This window comes from Morone saxatilis, unplaced genomic scaffold (assembly GCF_004916995.1).
Source record: "Morone saxatilis isolate NCDOM2014 unplaced genomic scaffold, NCSU_SB_2.0 Contig1, whole genome shotgun sequence".
Classification (NCBI taxonomy): domain Eukaryota; kingdom Metazoa; phylum Chordata; class Actinopteri; family Moronidae; genus Morone; species Morone saxatilis.
Window position 1 is genome coordinate 3,017,553 of NW_023339651.1, and position 18,428 is coordinate 3,035,980.

General features: G+C 40.7%; 2 protein-coding genes across 3 annotated transcripts; both read right to left on the minus strand.

Moving 5' to 3' along the window:
- Positions 1-1,057: 1,057 nt before the first annotated feature.
- On the minus strand, positions 1,058-9,906 carry nfe2l1b (nuclear factor, erythroid 2-like 1b). Of its 2 annotated transcripts, none has more exons than XM_035672116.1 (6): positions 9,740-9,906; positions 7,756-8,569; positions 6,508-6,729; positions 5,174-5,263; positions 4,899-5,051; positions 1,058-4,595 (listed from the first exon to the last, which is right to left on the minus strand). In XM_035672116.1, exons 2-6 carry the CDS (start codon positions 8,311-8,313, stop codon positions 3,216-3,218), a joined length of 2,403 nt encoding a protein of 800 aa, XP_035528009.1. In that variant the 5' UTR covers positions 8,314-8,569; positions 9,740-9,906; the 3' UTR covers positions 1,058-3,215. The 2 variants fall into 2 exon arrangements, with proteins under 2 accessions (XP_035528009.1, XP_035528017.1); XM_035672124.1 differs by lacking the exon at positions 9,740-9,906 and adding an exon at positions 8,677-9,149.
- Positions 9,907-10,645: 739 nt separating this feature from the next.
- cdk5rap3 (CDK5 regulatory subunit associated protein 3) lies at positions 10,646-16,784 on the minus strand. The gene is made up of 14 exons (XM_035671461.1): positions 16,633-16,784; positions 16,393-16,438; positions 16,089-16,220; positions 15,167-15,267; positions 14,961-15,009; positions 14,538-14,716; positions 14,228-14,364; positions 13,914-14,058; positions 13,521-13,622; positions 12,798-12,879; positions 12,606-12,694; positions 11,419-11,624; positions 11,030-11,201; positions 10,646-10,792 (listed from the first exon to the last, which is right to left on the minus strand). The coding sequence occupies exons 1-14, from the start codon at positions 16,636-16,638 to the stop codon at positions 10,727-10,729; spliced, it is 1,512 nt and encodes a 503-aa protein (XP_035527354.1). The 5' UTR covers positions 16,639-16,784; the 3' UTR covers positions 10,646-10,726.
- Positions 16,785-18,428: the final 1,644 nt, after the last annotated feature.

The window sequence follows — 18,428 nt, forward strand, 5'->3', positions numbered from 1 at the left end:
AGGGGGCGGGAAGGGGGGCAGAGACAAGCAAGACGCCATCGAACTTACTCGTCTTTTGGTGTAGTATCACTCATTTGATTCTACTTTTATCTGGATATAATGTAACTGTATATATGCTTCAGGTTCGCTTGACAAAAACCCAGCTGAATCCAACAGAAAAAGTTCAACGCAGTGTTAAGTTTCAGTATCGACTCCAGTTTTAACAAAGCTGTTCGGCTACTTCGGCATCATTTCCACATAACATTTGGTCCAGTGCTCGGTCGTCTTACTCTGACATCGTATTAGTGAGGTGATGTTTATTTTATTAGTGTGACTTATTTTAAATTTCTTTCTTTTTTTACTTGATTCGTTGGTGCTTTTGAGAGCAAAACTGTGTTCATCTTAGCTGTTTCCTTAGGACTTGATTGGTGTATGGTTATGGACTCTTTTCAGTGGTTCATTTGGTCATTGGTAATCTTTGTAGTGTTTTTCATTAACATGTCTTGCTTGTCGGTTTTGGAGAATAAACCACTTTTTGTTACTGTGCTGTTTTATGCTGTTGTCACTTTTAATATAACGGGATTATAACGACTATTTTCAGATCACTTTTTGCCTTTAATCGGTAAACCGTCTGGTCTGTCAAACAACAAAATAATGAAAAATGCTCATCACAATAACCAGGAGTCCAAGGTAATGTCATTAAATGTCTTGTTCCATCAACAGTCAAGACCCGAGAAATATTAAAATTACTCCTAAGATTAGGAAACGCAGCAAAATCTCCCATTTGAACTGAGTTGAATTGAAATGTTTGGTTTCTGATTAATTATCAAAATGCTTGGCAATTACATTTTATGTTGATCGACTAATTGACTAATGGTTGCAGCTCTGATAGCTAGCTTTAGGTGTTAATGGTCCCGGGGCTCTTTCCAAGAAGCAGATTTTCTGAGTTATGAGGATAACTCCAACGAACTGACCCTAAAGTTACCTACTGTAACTATAACTCAGAAAATCCTGCTTTCTGGGCCGAGCCCCCGCTGTACAGCACTACACAGCATTCATGACAACTAGAACACAAGAGTCACGGGTGAAAATAAAAACACTTTATTAATCAATAAAAACAATTCTTGATTGCCAGCAAATATCTCAAAACAGAGGGAACTACATCCAAACTCAAAAGCAGAGGGTGAGACTGTTATGGAGACATTTGACAAACTACAGAAATCATGACGAACACAAACATGAAAATATTTACATAACAAGACAGACGAAAATAAAATAAAGAAAGTGCACTAAGTAGTAGCAGTACTAAATAGTTGGTGTCGCACTGGGTTACACTGAAGTGAATGTTAACCAGAGTTTCATGCCAGAAGATCACATTTAACGAGGACATTTCTCCATTCAAAAACGATTTTTTTGGACATCATCTTAATGTTTGCAGGTTCTGTTCTGCCTCTTGTAAATGTTCTAGCCTAACCGCTATCTCAGCTGCAACAACGGACCTATTTTTATTTATTTTTTTCCATTTTTAAAAAGAGGGTGATGTGTACATGTACTGACAAACCTCATTCAAATAGACAAGTAATAGCACTTCTACTTTGAGAACAGGTTTTTCTCCAGTTCTCAAAACATTTAAAGTGAAAGGTAATGAGATTGTGAAATAAAAAGGCATTCAAATCAAAGTGGCCACAGCACACACCGTCGTATCACGCATTCAAATAACTTTAATCTCATTTAACAACTTGGCTCACTTTGTTATCAACACAAAAACTTAATAACATAGAACTCATAATATTTAAGCCAACACCTCGGCTTTTACAGCAGTTAAAAAATGGCCTCCAGTGGCTTTCAATTGGGTAACATTGGCAAATAAGTTACTTAAAAGGGATATCGCTACACCACAGCGACAACTGAGCCGGTTTTAAGTTGAAAAAGCAACAAATAATCCATAACTTTGATCTGTGACAGCCGGGAGCTGGTGGTAATCATACAGTACTCTCCGAAGCTCCTGGCCCATCACAGTCTCTTCAATCCCTCTTATGATTACAGGCTCCGTGTGAAGTTTTTAAAATAAAACAAAGAGGGTGTAGACTTTTACATAAAGCTGATGTGGCTAGACCTATAACCTTGCTTATACTACAGATTATGAACAGTTAATAAGAGCCTTCCTAAACGCAGCTCCCGTATTTAAACCTGCAGCGAAGGAATAGCGACAGACACGGCAAAATGCATATAGCCAAGCCTTTTTAAAGACAAATTACAGTGCTATGTATAATTTATAAGGAAGTTGATACATTTAGCAATGCAGTGTGCCTCCTCCCAAAACAAAACAAGAATAAAACTCCATCTGCCCCTCTTACAGGACTCTCACCTCCAGGCCTCTTTTAGCAGTGGCCAGCCCGGGAACCCTCAGCCTCCGACTCCTTCGCGTTTCAACATCCTCCTCCTCGCGCGTCAAACCCGATCTCTTAAGGGCTTTCTGAACTTAGATGCAACCGACACAAACTGACTCAAATAACTGGAGTTTTTGCGACTCACACACACTTACAGGATTAGAGTGCAGTGTTCGAGCATTTAAGATGTATTCAGATCAAGAGATGTGCACCATTACAACCTTTGGTTAGTATTGGCGTTAATGGCATCCTAAAATGATGGACTTCCTTTAACCTTTGGTATCTAAACTCTCGCAACCGTAGACGCTGCCTGAAGATTTGCAACTTAAAAGCCTCAGTGACTACGAAAATCACTAAAAGTCTCCAGGGTGGGGTGTGATCTGATAGTCCTTTAAAACCTTCCGTGCATAGGTATTCCCACCATTCTTTGTTGACAGTGTTCCTTGACTCCCACCTTTCTCGATACCAGTCCCTTGTTTTACCCTACAAATCTTCGTCCTCAGTGGTTTGGTGCAAAAGGATCAAGAGCAGCTAAAATTTTTCTCTAATAGCTCATTTTATGTCCTTTTAGATCCCTCTTCTCTTTGCTTATTGTTTTCCCCCCCATCTAAATAATGAAATATCAGTACTCAAACGAAGAGCTACTTCTGCTTCAAAGTCGTCTCCAGGAAAATAACGTAGGAACAGAATGAAAAGAGAGAAACTAATGCAGGAAGAGTAGTCAACAATGCCATTTTTCTACTCACCAGAATCTTCTTAAAGGAAAAAAGGACATCTCTCTTGCATCTGCAGAAATCTTTCTTATTGATTTAGCAAAGTTATAGAATAAACAGCAGTTTGCCCCCCTCACTTCTTTTTGTCTTTTTGTTTTTTCTCGGGCTTACGGTTCTGCTCAGCGGTTGTCACGCCGCGGGGCATGATCAGCACGCTGCCATCGGCGCTGTACTGCAGCGAGTACTCGCTGGGAGGATAGGGCCGGCCCTCCTCATCCCGTAGCTGAGTGAACACCTCTTGGTAAAGACTTTGCATCTTCTGCTTCATCTGCCGGAGGGAACGGATGAACTCCATCTTCTCCTTCAGCAGACGGGCCTTGTCGCGCCGCAGGTCTTGGACACCCTGCTCCAGGTTGATGATGGTGTCCAGCTTGCGCTTGCGGCAGTTCTGGGCCGCCATCTTGTTCTTGCCGCGCCTGCGGATGTCGCGGATGAGGGCGAGCTGGGCTTCACTCAGGTGGTGCTTGGCTAGGAGCTCGTTGAACTCTTCCACAGGCAGATTGATGATCTTTTCATTGGAGAAGGGGATCTTCATGGCTCTGGCTCGGCGTTCATCGCGGCTTGCGTGCTTGTCGAGCAAGTCCTGATGAGGCTGAAGCTTGGAGTGCTGTTTGTCGCGGACAGTCTTCTTCCCGGTTGAAATGGGGAGCTCTGGGTGCTCAGAAAACGCAGATGAGAGTGGCAGGTTGTAAGTATGATTGTGGCTGATGCCGTCGAGCTGAGGGAGGCCGTGGAACTGGGAGGGGTCCTGATAGCTCATACGGCAGAGCTTACTGTACCCCGGCTGATAACCCCCAACAGCACCCTCCTCTGGCTCTACAGTGGCCACCTCAGAGTCGGTGCTGTACCCCACAGCTCCCTCCTCCGAGAAGGTGGCAGACGTTGATGAGGAAGATGCTGCGGACGAGCAGGACGTCTCAGAGCTGCTTGGGGATGCTGGGCTGTGGCTGGAGTCCAGAGAAAGACCAGAATCTGAGTCAAGCTCATCCTCCAACTGGGAAGCTTGAGCCTGGCTGAAGCCCTCCTCCATGGCAAGGTCCAGCAAGCTGATCTCATCGAGCATGGACTCCTCCAGCAGGGTGCTGAATGGATCGGGCAGGATAGGCGTGGATGTTATGTTGTTACTAGAACTGTTGATCTGTGGTGGGAGAAAGATCCCGGTCAGGTTAGTGGCTCCAAACGTGGAGTTGATGTTGCTGGAGTTGCTGGAAGAGAGTCTGGGCATGGGGGTTCCTGGGGTGATGCTAACAGAGTCCATCTGGGGACTGAACATCTGAGGGAAGTCTTGGCTGCAGCTGGGGAGGGAGGCCTGGTGAAGGCTGACATCCTGGTTCACTGGTGTTGAGCCAGTAGAAAGTTCAAAGTTTCCTGCGGTGCTGGACTCGGTTGTCCCACTTGTGGAACTGACACTGCTGGAGTCGGAGTTTATCGAAGTGTTGTTCACTTCCATCGCCTTTGAACAGAAAGATTTTGTTAGGGGATCATAAAGCACATTTATTGTGCTAAATAACGTATGCACATGCACAATAATGTATTTTTCTCTACTTTTTATGGTTCAATTATTTCCCATGTTGAGACAATAGACACTTTTTTCATACTTCCAAACGCCGTTGTCCCCAAATTATACACATTTCATTGTTATTTTGAAATAAAGAAGCTTTTCTTTTGCACCTACCTCAGTCAGTTCCCAGACAATGAATAATTTAATGCTTTCACAACAAACAGATACATCTCATGAGTTAAAAAGGGAACATACTTGTAGTTCCATGATGGCCATTATATCTTGCCACTGCTGTTCCAGGTCTAACTGTGGCTCTGCTGGGGGCAGCTGTGGTGCCAGAGGAAGGCCCTGAGATGTGGAAGGAGCTTCATTGGAAACTATTTCCGGGGTGACAACTGGGGCTGGAAACTAATTGAAAATGTCATACGTATAAATAAAGAACAGTGTAACAACTGTGGTTTTTCTTTCACATAAAGCAATAGCTCAATATCTGGCTTTACAATACTTGGAGTAAATGTGAGACAACAAACCTCAGATTCTTCTCCAAAAGGGAAAGTGGCCTCCAACAGCCTCAAACATTCTTGTAGAGACAGTGAAGTCTGTGAGCCAATACCTGGGAGCTGGGTACCAACAACAAAAAGAGATACCGACAGAGTCAGAAGTACAAAATCAGTGATTCTTTTGAGGAATTAAACGCTGTAAACATGAAGTCAAATAAGTCGTGGGACAGTTTTACAGACTGTCCCGCCACACTCTTAGTCAGGAGTCCAACTGGACCTCGTGTATCAGAAATCGTGAAGAACAAGACAAGAATGAGGCATTTTACACAGACAGCATAATATTATGGGGGGTTGGTTACTGTGTATGTGGACACAAGCTCAACATATCAGTTCTAACTCTTTCTTTCAGTTTCTAAAATTGACTCTAAAAAAAATCCCTGCACTTCCATTGTGACATGCATATCGTTACCATGGTTACCGAACGATCCTGCATACAGGTTATACATCACTTCACAGATCAAGAGACCGCTTTCTTTCTTACCAGTTCTCACTATCAGCAGATGGATATTATGGCCTTGAATCAATGCTGAAGTCATACATCTTCTGTCACACAGTCCTGTGGGTTGGTCTGCTTTGCTTTCATACCACAAACAAAACCGCCGCAGACTCGGCCCGGAAGCTGAGCAGCAGCACCGACCGCGGCGGACCGAGACCACCTCGAGAAGGAGGGTCTCGGTGCGGTTGTTTAGACCGCGCCCGACTTTTTTACTGACAGCTTTCATGCCAAACAAATTGTACATTCGTTTCTTGTTCTTGCTTCTTTTTGTATTGTTAATATTCAGTGTATTCACCTTGTTAATGCTCAGCTGCTGCGGTAAAGACAGAGAGCATATTTTTTTATGTGTTTTCCTTTATCTGCTTGGGTTCACTCATTAAAATGTCTGATGTTCTGCGTATGTGTGCATTGGTAGTTTTACGAGGATTACATTTATACATCACCGGGGCTAACGGTTCTGAATGGCAACTGGTCCGCTGGAAAATTCTCCCAAGTCCTGAAATAAATATAATTCAATAGTTTGATTGAACAGCTTCATTTCCTTGATCTCTCCTTTCTACTGTCTGAGACTAAACCAACTCACTCACTGACTGGAGTGACTCAACAATGAGATGAATTTCTTACAATTTTAACAAATTAATGCAATTTTTCGGCGCACAATGTTTTAGGCAAATAGTGAAGACAGACTAACTGGAAATGTCTCAGCTCCCAAGTTTCTATTTTCTTTTTATGTGCTATAAGAGCGTTAAATGTACCACCTCCCACTGGGTGAAACACTAGGATATAGATATCCATTTAGTCTACAAACCTGCTCTGGAATGCTCTCTCCCGTCTCCCCGTCCACCGGCTGCGCCCCTTGTAAGTTCACTCCATTTCTCCAGCTCTCTTGTTCCTCATTCCCGTCTTTGTTTTCCTGTGGGCTGGGCTTCTCCTCCTCACTCTCCTTCTGACGGTTGCTGTAGTTGAACACCTCTCTTCCTGCACCGAGGTCGATGTCCTGTCGCCATAGGATGTCAATCAAGTCAATGTCCTGGGAAAACATATAGCAACCATTGAAAAATGGCCCTGTGCAGAGAGAAGTTACTTTAATAACCAGGTATTGTGCAGGCATTGAAATCTAACTCACACTGTACAAAAGGTACAAATGAAACCCAATATATCAAGGCGTTTTATGATTTAAATTATGTATTATTATTATTTGTTGTGATAATAAACTAGTTTATCTTTTCCGTAAGATAATACGTAAGACTTTTGAGAGATCATGTAACAGAGATGCAGTCAGATGATGGAACCATGACATAAACACTTGGACATGGTGGTTATCATGTGATCAGAAAGAAGTCTTGGTTCATTAAGGTCCAACAATGACTTCGTGTCACCCCGAACTCAATATGGACATTATGTGCAGGGTTGTTTTTCTCTCTCAAATAACTACAATTATAAATGAAGAAAACTAAGCACTAACAAAAGTTAAATATCACACATAGAAATGTTGTTAAAAAGTAACAAATAAATGTTTTTATTGGTTTATTTAGTGCTGTTTTAAGAGAGTAAATGAGGGAGTTAAATGTGACCAGGATCACAGCCGTAGTGAATGTGACTCAACTGGTTTGACTAAATACAAATATCTGACCAGTGCTGTGGTCCATGAGTGTTAATGGTAAACCATGTTTTTACTGTTGGAATACAGCTCATGTGTTTTCAAGCTGCCATACCCCAAACATTTATGAAACTGATACTGACTCTTAAAATAGATAGGGTTGATTAATTGTCTTTCACGGGTCCAAAATGAATAAGAATTAAGGCTTTTCTGAATATACATCGTTTATTTTTGTGGGTAATGATGATTGCTACTTGGCAGATTAGTTTACCACTGAACTTTAATCAAATCTAATATTTAATGGGTTCATCTGGGCGCAAGTACGTGATTAAATCCTACTCGTCCCATGGTGAATGTGTGGACAACAAGCAGCTGTCAAAAGGAGGTGTTTGCCCCCTTCTTCTGACAGCTGCTCCCCAGGTGTGGAGAGTGAAGGCAGAAAAAAGGCCGCAGTACCTCTTTGGTGAGGTCGTCATTGCCGTCCCTGCTGCCCTGTTCCTGGTTGCCCTCTGGGGCCACAGCTCCCAGGCTGCTGTCCGCTGCGTTCAGGTTGTACGTGGATTCAGGTGCTCCGCTTCCTCCCCTCATGGCCGGGGTAGCGTCAGGGTTGTTAACGTCCTCTAGGCCGGCCCCATTGTCCAGGGTGATGCTGGGGCCGGACTGGCTGCTGGTGGATACCACAGTCTCAGAGTCACGATGCACTAGCCAGGTGTTGAGCTCGGTGCTGGGCACGGAGAGGCGATCCAGTTGGCGCACCTGGTTCAGCAGCCGTCGAGTCGTGAAGAAATGGTCCAGGTCCACACTCTTTGGATGGATGCCATAGCCGTCCAGCGTGTTGCGCAGGTTGTGAAACTGTGTCTGGGTGTAGGCTGAGCTAGGGCCCAGGATGATCTCTCTCAGTGGGGGCAGCTGATTGCTTAGATAGGTGTCAACGTCCACCCGCACCCCAATGAGACTCAGAAGGATGGTGAACTGAATCAGGCCCTCTGTGAAGTACTTTTTCAGGTAAAGCATTTCTTTACAAAGGAACAAAAGGTGAAAGTAAAAAATAAAAACAAAAATGGGGCCAGCTACCTCGGATCAACGCTTCTGTACTTGTATACATGAGCATAAAAAGTGGTTAAAGATAGTGGGGAGGAGGGGGAAAGGGTCTTCAACAGGACTCTGTATGTTTCAAAGGCATGTAAGATCCAAGATGCGGGTTCCACTCTGAGAGAGTCCAGTTTGTGCTCAAAGCTTTGTTCTTCATAAGGTTCTCATCTTCCCATTCCTGACAGAAAGTGAGAGAATTACATTTTTATTGCTGCACTGCAAAACTACAATAGTTACACAACGTAAACCACACCAGCTTCCAGCCCTGAGACACACAAGTCTTACCTTCCTACATTTGCATTAAGCACATGTTAATGGTGTAAAAAAAAAAAACACACACAAAAAAAATCAGGACTTGCTAGCCCACTGCAACCACTCCATCCTCCCAAAGACTAGTGAAGTGATGTCTGCTCGCTCGGCGCAAAGCCTTCTCCTTTCTTTTGGGGGAAATTCAGCAGAGATGAAGGACACAGAGCTCTTTAGCAGAGATGAAGAACACAGAGCTCTTAGGCATCACCCCACCCTTGACAGGACAACTACTTCTCGTGGGTGCCGCTGAAGGTGAATGGGAGAGTCGAGAAAGCTCGCTGGGCTGGCTAGCACACGCACCAACGACAACGTTAGGTGGCAGGCAGGGTCCCTCCCTCCTCTTCCTCTCCCTTCCTCTTCCTCTCTCCTCTCTCCCTCCTCTCGCACAGCTGCGCCTATCTTCGTCCTTATGACGGTTGGCCTGTGGAGCCTACCTTGTGTTTTTTTAGACCCGGCCTCCTGCTGTTCAACCTGTATAAGCACAAAGCAGCGGTGAGAGTAGGTTGCTAGATAAACTTGCATCTCTGTTTTAAACCCACCCAAAAAAAAGTGACACGCTCCCCTCATTTATTTTGTATTTTTTTTTTTTTTTTTAAAGGACTACCTACTTCCGCCGTGGCTAGCGTCAAACAATCTCCCTAGCAACAAGTGGTGAAAATACGAGCGACAGACGCTACAGCCAATCGCGGGCCTCGGGAGCGGTGACGACACATGACTCCAGCTGCTCCCGGCCAATAGCAACGAGGCGTGGGCGGGGCTTGGGGACAACGCTAAAGCGCTATTGGAAGTTAAAGCCAAGCCTTACACTGTGCTAGCCTTTTGGAAGCTATTGCTGCTAACTATCGTAACCACGCAACTACTTTTAAAAAGTAACTTAAAGAGTGAACACACTGCTACTACAATATCCAGCAATTCACCCAATAAAAGCCACGTATTCACCCGTTTGTCTCGCGTTAGCCCGTGCTAGTAATCATAGCAACCCGTGTATCGGCTTACGTGTTATTAAACTTAAAAAAAAGGTCTTTAATTTAATACTCACGCGTGAAATAAACTGTGTCTTCATGCCACAAAACGTCCACTAGCAGTAGGCAAGTCCTGTTTCATTAAAACGTCCACAGTGAAGCCCGATAAAGCTTTCTCCAGCCTTTCCTCTTTGAATGGCCCACCATGACTTGCAGAAATTGCTAGCTGGCCCGGCTAGCCTAGCAGCGCCGCTTGACACCAAAACACGCTTTCGCACAGCGCATGCGTAGAACATTCTAGTGGTTTGTCCCAATAAAGTCACATTTTTAAAGATTGGATTTTAAGATTTTAAGTGTTACAAACTGTTTGATCAATACGTTTTTTATTTTAAATAAATTTGTAAAAGTACAGTGCTTATTATACCAACTCTTAAAGTCTCAGAAATAGTTCATGTTTGTGTTAACTAATTGAAATCTGGAGGAAATTGGAGGGTTATTTTTTTAAAACAATGCATGTAATTAAGTTAGAAGCCAAGAAAGTTGTTTGAAACTGCAATAATTTAATTTTATTCGTTATTATTTTGCCCAAATAAGTTTTGCTAAACTTTCCCATTTAATTTATAATTACTGAATTTGGAGATTATATTTATATTTTAAAGATTACTAACAATTAGAAATGTTAATGTGAATAAGTATGCCTCATATGCCCTTTATTGTTCTCCATCCTTTAAATGTATTGGTATTTTATCTCTTTATTTATTTAATATACAATAGTATAGGTATTTTATATGTTGTATGTACAATAATAACTCTTTATACTGTATGTATCTTCCAAATAGAGATATTAAATTAAATAAAATAATCTATGTAGTAAAAAACAAGTTTAACCAAGCATACAGTATAGTGGATTATATGACATTTCTAAAAAGTCAAATGTTTCTTACCTAATGTTAATAGAGATAATGTCAAGAACACACAAGATCTACAATTAAATACCACTTTTATTTCTCCAAGTAGATCATGATTACAAAATATTTTTTAATTAACTTCTGTGAAGTTATAGGTTATATATTAACCCCCATTATGTTGACAGGCCTTTTGTGGTATTTCTTTGAAATGTCAGCTTCAATCTGCAAAAACAAAGGACAATTAACAATCAGAATTACTGGCAATAATCCATCATTATTACTACTTTTTATTATTACTGAGGTCATTAAAGGTGTAATATTATATTGCTTTCAATAGATCTACAATGCTATGCTATGTTTACTGTATTTTAAAGGGCTAAAATGCTACACACTCTTTCTAGTCAGCTGGAAAACTGCCAACCCTGTGCACATAAATAAATAGAAATAGTAATCCAATACCAGTTTCTGGAGTTCCCGGGTGCATCCTGCCAGCAGGTCAACACGAGGCTCCAGTCTGGACTGCTCCTCTAGGGCTTCCTGCCTTTTCTCAGCCATTGTGGCACCTTTCAGTACCAGAATGTCTGCCTGCTTCAGCTTCTGTCTCAGCACCTCTGACACACGTTCAACATACCTAAACAACACAGAAAACAATAATGATAACATTTCTGAAGGAAAGCAAAAGGGTTTAAATGCTAATAATCATCCCTTTTCCCCTAATGTGCATGCCAGATGTCTGTACTGTTGCTTAAGTTACATCAGATTCTGTGGAATGAAAAATATGTAAAAAATAATGATAAGATTTATGCTGAGTGAAGGTGATACTATGAGGATCAGTTATGGCAGCATACCGCGGCGAGGCCTGGATCATAAACAGGTGCTGCATCCGGAGAGAGGTGAGCCGGCCCAGAAGGTCCTGCACCTCTGACAGCATCTCCCGAATATGTTCACGGGATTGGCCTTGGATGACAGAGGGGGCCAGCTGGAACTGGCTCATAGCTACCACATCTCCCTCCTCTCCCATCTCACTCACGCGCTGCGTTAGGAACACTTCCAGCTGTACAAACACATGAAACCAGTGTCACTTGTTCGAGGGTTAAATCTGATAGATGATCTAATCTATCATCCTAAATACCATCCAATTAACAGGAAACACGGCGGTCCCTCCTTCAACCAACCTTGTACCCCACAGTATACCTTTTTCACAGCAGCCAGTTGGTCGTGAAATAGTAGAGTAAACACAAGTGTTTGATGATACTAATTAAGGCTCCGTTCCAGTTAGTGTAGCAGAGCCTTTCCAGTGAGTCCATAGGTAACAGCTGTGTTTAGCCTACTATTTAATGTCAAAATGGCTGCTGTGAAAAAGGTCTATTATTCCTTTCCATTAAGTCTAATTATCTGCGACTGTTAATTTATCTGCTAATCCCTTCAAATTAAAACAAATACTCAGAATAAAGTGCACTGAATTATGTCCTGGGTGTATAAATGTACCTTTATGTATATAAATAACTGTATATATTGTTTTGTTTTATTGGTTTGCTATGTTATTCTATGAATTAAATTATCCTTTTCTATGTGTGTAGCATGAAGGAACTTTATTTTGTTATACAACCTTGTGTTATATAATAATAATAATAATAATAATAATAATAATAAGTACATTTCCTTGATTCATTGATTTATGTATGCCCATATCTTACATTATTCAATTTAGTGTTCCTCACAGAACACACCTTCATACACTTGTATATAAGAATATTCTCATTTTAACTTGACTATTAAATCCATTGATTAATAATTCAATTGATCAGCAAAAGTTATAAAGAAAAACATGCTTCTAGTTTTGCAAATGTAAGGATTTGCTTTTTTTTCTGTGCTCTTTGGAGCAATTTAAAGACCCTGGACACAAATATTAAATAGATTAATTGATAATAAGAATTATCACTACTTGCAGCCATGTTTACACTTATACACAAAGGTTAAGTGGATGCACAGGGCTTACACATGTAATTTGACACTAGTAGATTGTAGTCTTTACCTCCATTAGCTCATCGATGAACTGGCTGCGTGACTGAGAGTTCTCCAGTATACTTAAAGCATCCTCACCCTTCGCCACACCCTCGGGACCTACAAGATGACACATGTCTTCAGCAAAACAGACATTTCAACAGCTGAGGGTGTGATACACTGCTGAGCAACAATTGGGATTTATAAAAAGAAAAGTAGTTACAGTCTGTGCCAGCATCTACAATTTCAATTTCAATTGGAGCGGCTTCACTGTCGCCCCAGTCAATACCCCCAGCACCAGAGTCCTGTTGAGGGAGACAGAAGATGGTATAGTATAGCAGTGGATCCCAACACTGTCCCATATCCTCTAGATGTGTTTACTTGAACTGATTTCAACTGGATAACAGCTTAACACCGTGATATAAACGTATATATTGCTGTTGAATTGTCGATTTTTAGTTTTTAGGTTTTTGTGAAGTTGCATACCGCTTGCAGCAAAATGTGTACATCTCAAACATTTACTTATTACTTTTAGTCAACTATATCTATTGTCTATTACTTTTAGCTACTGTACCCATTTCAACTGTTTATCAATAACTTTTTGCCAAATACTTCCACCATTTCAACTGTTTATTGATTACCGTTACCTATTTCATCATTTTGATTACTTTTAGCAAATGTTTCAATTGTTTATGCATTACTTCTAACAATCTATTTCAACCATTTACACAGTACTTTTAACTATTTTTTAAAATTACTTTTAACAAACAAATCACACTGTATTAGTGGAACTGAGTAATGCTGAAATACAGAATATAGAATATAGATTTTCTTTTTGTAGAGCTTGTTCTTAATTTATTTGAATATCTATATGTCATTATTTTATATATAAGGTGAACACAAACTGTATATAAAATAAAAATGCAGATGTGTTCAAGCGTCTCACCTCAGAGCCCGGCTCCAGACTGATACCCCAGTCTGTTCCATCCTCAACTGTGATGACGGGTTCCTGGGTATTTGCCCCTTTGCCAAAGTCACCCCAGTCAATCTAAAGCAGGTTTTTAAAAGAAAGTCAGTTGTGAATTGTATCTATTTGACCCATAGTGCCATTTGTTGATTAGCACAGTTACAGAGAGCTGCAGCATGAGTCCTGGGGCTGGATTACATCATTTTCTTTTTTTAAACTCTAAAATCAGTTTAGTAACCGTGATGATGTGAATTAGGTCTGATTTGAATAACGGCACTGTGTAACACAAATAAAATGGATAAGTAGAATTTATTAATAAATATTATATGACTGGTTATGAGTAATACATAATACAGAGACAGTAAAACCAACCGCATCTTCTGTGACTGCATCAGGAGCAGCTTCCTCCACAAATGGCCTCTCAATAACTGTCGGGACTTTCCCCGTTCTCCACTCGTAGAACGTTGCGTTTCCTCTCTTCTGGACAAACGTCAGCATGGGCAGGACTGGTTCAGACCTACACATAACAACATGTGAGCTCATAGGACAAGAAGTAAAGATTTCCAAATGGTTTTATAGTTAGAGACAGACTTATTTTATATCGGGCTGAGCTGCACCGTGTTAGTGAGGTGGTAAGAAGTACAGAGCAGAGTGTTAAAATGTTTTTTTTTTTATGATATACTCACCACTCACATACAAAGTTTGTGAAAGCAGTATAAATTTGGATTTGCTCCTCTAACTTTGATGCATCCTTTCCAACTTCCTCAAGAACCGCTGGTAGGTCTTTGACCAGAGCCTGAAGCTCCCGAGCCACATTTTCTCCCTGTCAGAGGAAAGAGGGAAAGCAACAGGACGAAGAATGTCCACACAGTGAGCAAGAGTCTGGATGTATTTCTGTTAGTTAAAGACATAATATTGTACACTGCACAACCCACAAACACAGGTTTTTGTGTTTTATTGTTCTCCTGCGGGTGTGCATGTTGTTGTTGTACTTACGGTGATGCCATACTGTTTACAGGCAGCATAGTAGCGTTCCCTCAGGTCTGCGGCTGAGCTCTGGCACTCCACTTCCCGCCTGCTCAGCTCCTGCTGCAGCTGCTGGGCTTTGGCCAGCTGCTTCCTCAGAGCCGGACCTTCATAGCTCACATTGCGACTCAGCAAGCTGGCCACCTCCGCTGGGACACACAAACAGACTTTATTCTATATGCGTAATTATTTAGTTTCTACAGCTAGATGCTACTTCAGAAATAATCTGAACAGCAGCAACTAAAACTACTGTTTTCACCATTTCTGGTTTACAAGAGAACGTCAACAGGTTTTATTTGCTTAAAATAGTCTTCCTACCTCAAGCATATACAGAGGAATTATGTTGTCATGCTGTGATAAATACATAAATACATGTTTTTATATTACACTCACCCAAATAAACATTATCTCCCTCATAAAGGGACACAATCTCTTGCCAATCCTGTGAAAACAAAAACAGAAAACACAATTTAAATCTTAATTTCAGAAACTCTCTGTAGTTTTAAAGCAGAGGAACACCACACAAAGAAATCTCCTCAGACCACTTGGATTATAAACTATAAAACTGACACACCAGCAGTTTGTTTGAATCCTCTCACCTTCATCCTCTGAGACGAATATCTGCCAAAGATGTTCTTGGAGGAAGCTTCAGTCCCCTTCAGTATCTCCACTATCCTCAAGCAATGAAAGTAGTGAATGTCTATCAATAAAAGCAAACAAACAACAACAAAAGTGTGTCAGCCTATAAGCATTCATACAGACAGTTACAGGACAAGAGTTACGCTACGCTGCATCAGATCAATACACATACTAACACAGTTGAAGGTTAAAGCTGAAACAATAAAAAATAATGTGTTTATATTGCAAAAAACGCCACCTTGTAAAATAAGAATGACTTTTTCCATGAGTCAGCCATGGCCTGATTTTGTTCCAATTTGTGCCTCTCGTGTATCATTATTACATTTGAGTCACTTCCCAAAGCTGGTACTCTATTCCCTAAACCAAGAAGATCTTTTTGTTTTAGTTTTGTGTGTGCATAAATGTGAAGCATAATATAATAATAACACAATATTGCAAACCAAATTTTCCTGCTTGTTTTGGATGGCAGACAAAAAAAATTATTTATATTGTGAAATAAAATATTAAAGAATGGAGAGAAAAAGATTAGTATAACTCATGTCATACCTTTTTTTATGTGGTACAAACTGACACCTACTTTATCCAGTTAAGAAGAGTCTTTGAGGATTCTGGAAATAGCTTAAAAACTGTGGTAAGTGTTGTTAAACAATCTCCCAGGTTCACCAAGGAAAACGATTAAAATCATGATAATGTGAAATCTGTTGTGGTCTGTACCAAACAAACATATTTTATAAAAGATTTGTAGACCAGGGAATCTCTGCTGAACTACAGTATTTCATTATAATGCTGTTTTGTCTCTCATATTGCGTTTTCGATAATATTGCGATTAATTGTGCAGCTCTAATGAGAAGCACAATAATCTGGGGGCTATAAGGGACCTACAGGAGCCGGAGAGAAGCTTCTTGATCTCCTCGTTCTCCGGCATGTCCTGGATGGCAACGTTGATCTTCTCTCTGATCTCTTTTACTGCGCTCTGCCATTTCAGATTGCAGTGACGTCGATCCAGCAGCCAGTCTGTGGACACAAAGATTCATCATCATTCATATCTGTGGATTTGGCATCATTTGATTCACTTATTGCAGGCAACAGTTGGTTATAATTCTGCAGGAGAAGAAACATAAGCCTTAAGGTATCTGTAACAGATGGGATTAACAGTCTATTTTATATTTGTGCCTTTTTTACTTACCCAGAAGCTTGCTGGTCTGTATGTCGATTGGGAGGTTTTGAATATTCTGTTGAAGTGATAAAACGGTAAATATATTAGTAATGTACACTTGTTTTCCTCTATTTGTGTAGCAGTACCTTGCAGAGAGAGAGAATAATGCATTATAGTGCGGCTTGTAACGTTAAACAGCAACACAGAGAGCAGAAAGAAGTCCCAACATAGGCTATTTTGGCTCATCAGAGAGATTTTATTTCAGCTTACCTCCATTTTCTCTTCACCTTTTGAAAACCAAAGCACTTCCCAATATTTTATCGCTTCATTATAAGTTTATTTAATAAGCTCTTATGGAGGATTGTTGTCACCATCCGTATTACACTGTTTAGGACACGTTACGCGAAGGAGAGCCAATAGAAAGAGACGATCTTAAGGATTGACCATTGATATTTCACTATGCTGACAGTGGCCGCTGATTGGTCCATGGTTTAGTTTCCTGATTTGAATGTAGTGTTAAAGTCTGTCGGTAGAGAGCGGTGTCGTCCTTTCACTGTCTGCATGCTCTGAGATGAGAATTAGTAGCTTTTAAGGGAAGTTACTGTAGTTTTATTTATGTAGTCAGTAGTGGAAGAAACACTCACATCCTTTGCTCATGTAAAAGTACAAATACAAGAGAGTATTATCAGCAAAATGTAAAAAAAGCAGCAGAAATTAAATAAAATAAACTACTTTTTCTGCAGCAAAATGTCCTCTGTGATTGATATGTTATTATTATTAATATATTATGTTAGGTAGTATTATTTTACTGTTGTAGCTGGTCATGTTGGAGCTTACTACTTCATACACTTTGCATACAGATAGATTGTTCCCCGCTGTCACAAGATCAATCTGAGGGTTCGGGAGATGATTAATGTGAGAAGAAAGAAGAAGAAGAAAGTTCTGCTACACACATCTGTATTCATTTGTTGGACTTTTCTTTAATCTGTTCTGTTTAATCTTTTTTTGGGAGAAATATTGACTAGTTTTCCCTCTTTAGGCCTCAAGCAATTATTTAAATGAAGCCATCTGAGAAGTTTAAAGGGAAAAGGTCTTTCAGTTGAACTGCTTACAGCTCACAGACGTCATGGGGCTTTTTTTGTTGTTGTAAGGAGTCACAAGCCAAAAAAAGTTTGGCAAAAAACACTGGGTATAAAATGGAAATACTCAAATAAAGTACTTCAAAATTGTACCTAACTACAGTACTCCTAGTTACTTTCCAACCTTGCACCATCCCATCAAATAGAAATATTCTGTGTGCATCATTTTAGAGACATTTCCCTCAAAATTCAGTCTGACATATTTAACATCTTTGGAAACTTTGGGATCTCCATTAGAACTTAAAATAAAGCTCTTATGGTTTAATTAAGGACTGACCCTGTTAAAGTTATTTCCCATCCTTGCATCAGACCATACACAAATCGCTTACATGCTGTCACTGAAAACCAAATAAATAACAGGACATTTTGGGCATCTTGTGAACGCCAACCTGGACAGAGATGAAAATGGCTCAACTGCTGCCATTAAATCCCTGCATGTAGTCGCAGCAGTCAAGTGGCCTAATTTCAGGTCATTTGAATGGTAACCAAACTTGCAAAGTAAGCATCCATTCACTGTCTGTGATTTTACGCAAGCCATGCAAAACATCAGGGCCACTCACCTCATCTCTTTTTCTCTCTCTCTCACTCACTCTCTCTGTAACTCTCTCTGTATGTCTCTCTCTCTTTCTACAGCTTAAAGTAATTACTTAGTGTTGTGTAACAGGAATGAGAAAACTCAAACACAAAGATGACTTTATTCTGCGTCCAAATTCCACATTAAGACCGAGTTTTAAAGTGAGACTGATAAAAGGGAATTTATTTGCAGTTTGGAAAGCTGCTCACCTCTCAAGTTCACATTAACTCTGATGTCAGTAATCTTGATGCAGACTGGGCTGGCCTGAAGAAAGGTCTCACTAAATCACATGGTTGCAACATTTACTCACTCATGCACTTAGCTGGGCAGGCTGTAGGTGTGTGTGTGTGTGT

Coding starts and splice junctions, on each gene's coding strand:
- cdk5rap3 (XM_035671461.1), bottom strand. Junction 12,880..13,520: donor GTCTGGAGCCGGGCTCTGAG/GTGAGACGCTTG, acceptor CTCCCTCAACAG/GACTCTGGTGCTGGGGGTAT. Junction 11,202..11,418: donor ATGATCCAGGCCTCGCCGCG/GTATGCTGCCAT, acceptor TGTGTTGTTTAG/GTATGTTGAACGTGTGTCAG.
- nfe2l1b (XM_035672116.1), bottom strand. CDS start 8,313: ATGCTTTACCTGAAAAAGTACTTCACAGAGGGCCTGATTCAGTTCACC. Junction 5,264..6,507: donor GAGAGAGCATTCCAGAGCAG/GTTTGTAGACTA, acceptor GTTGGTACCCAG/CTCCCAGGTATTGGCTCACA. Junction 5,052..5,173: donor CTTTTGGAGAAGAATCTGAG/GTTTGTTGTCTC, acceptor ATTTTCAATTAG/TTTCCAGCCCCAGTTGTCAC.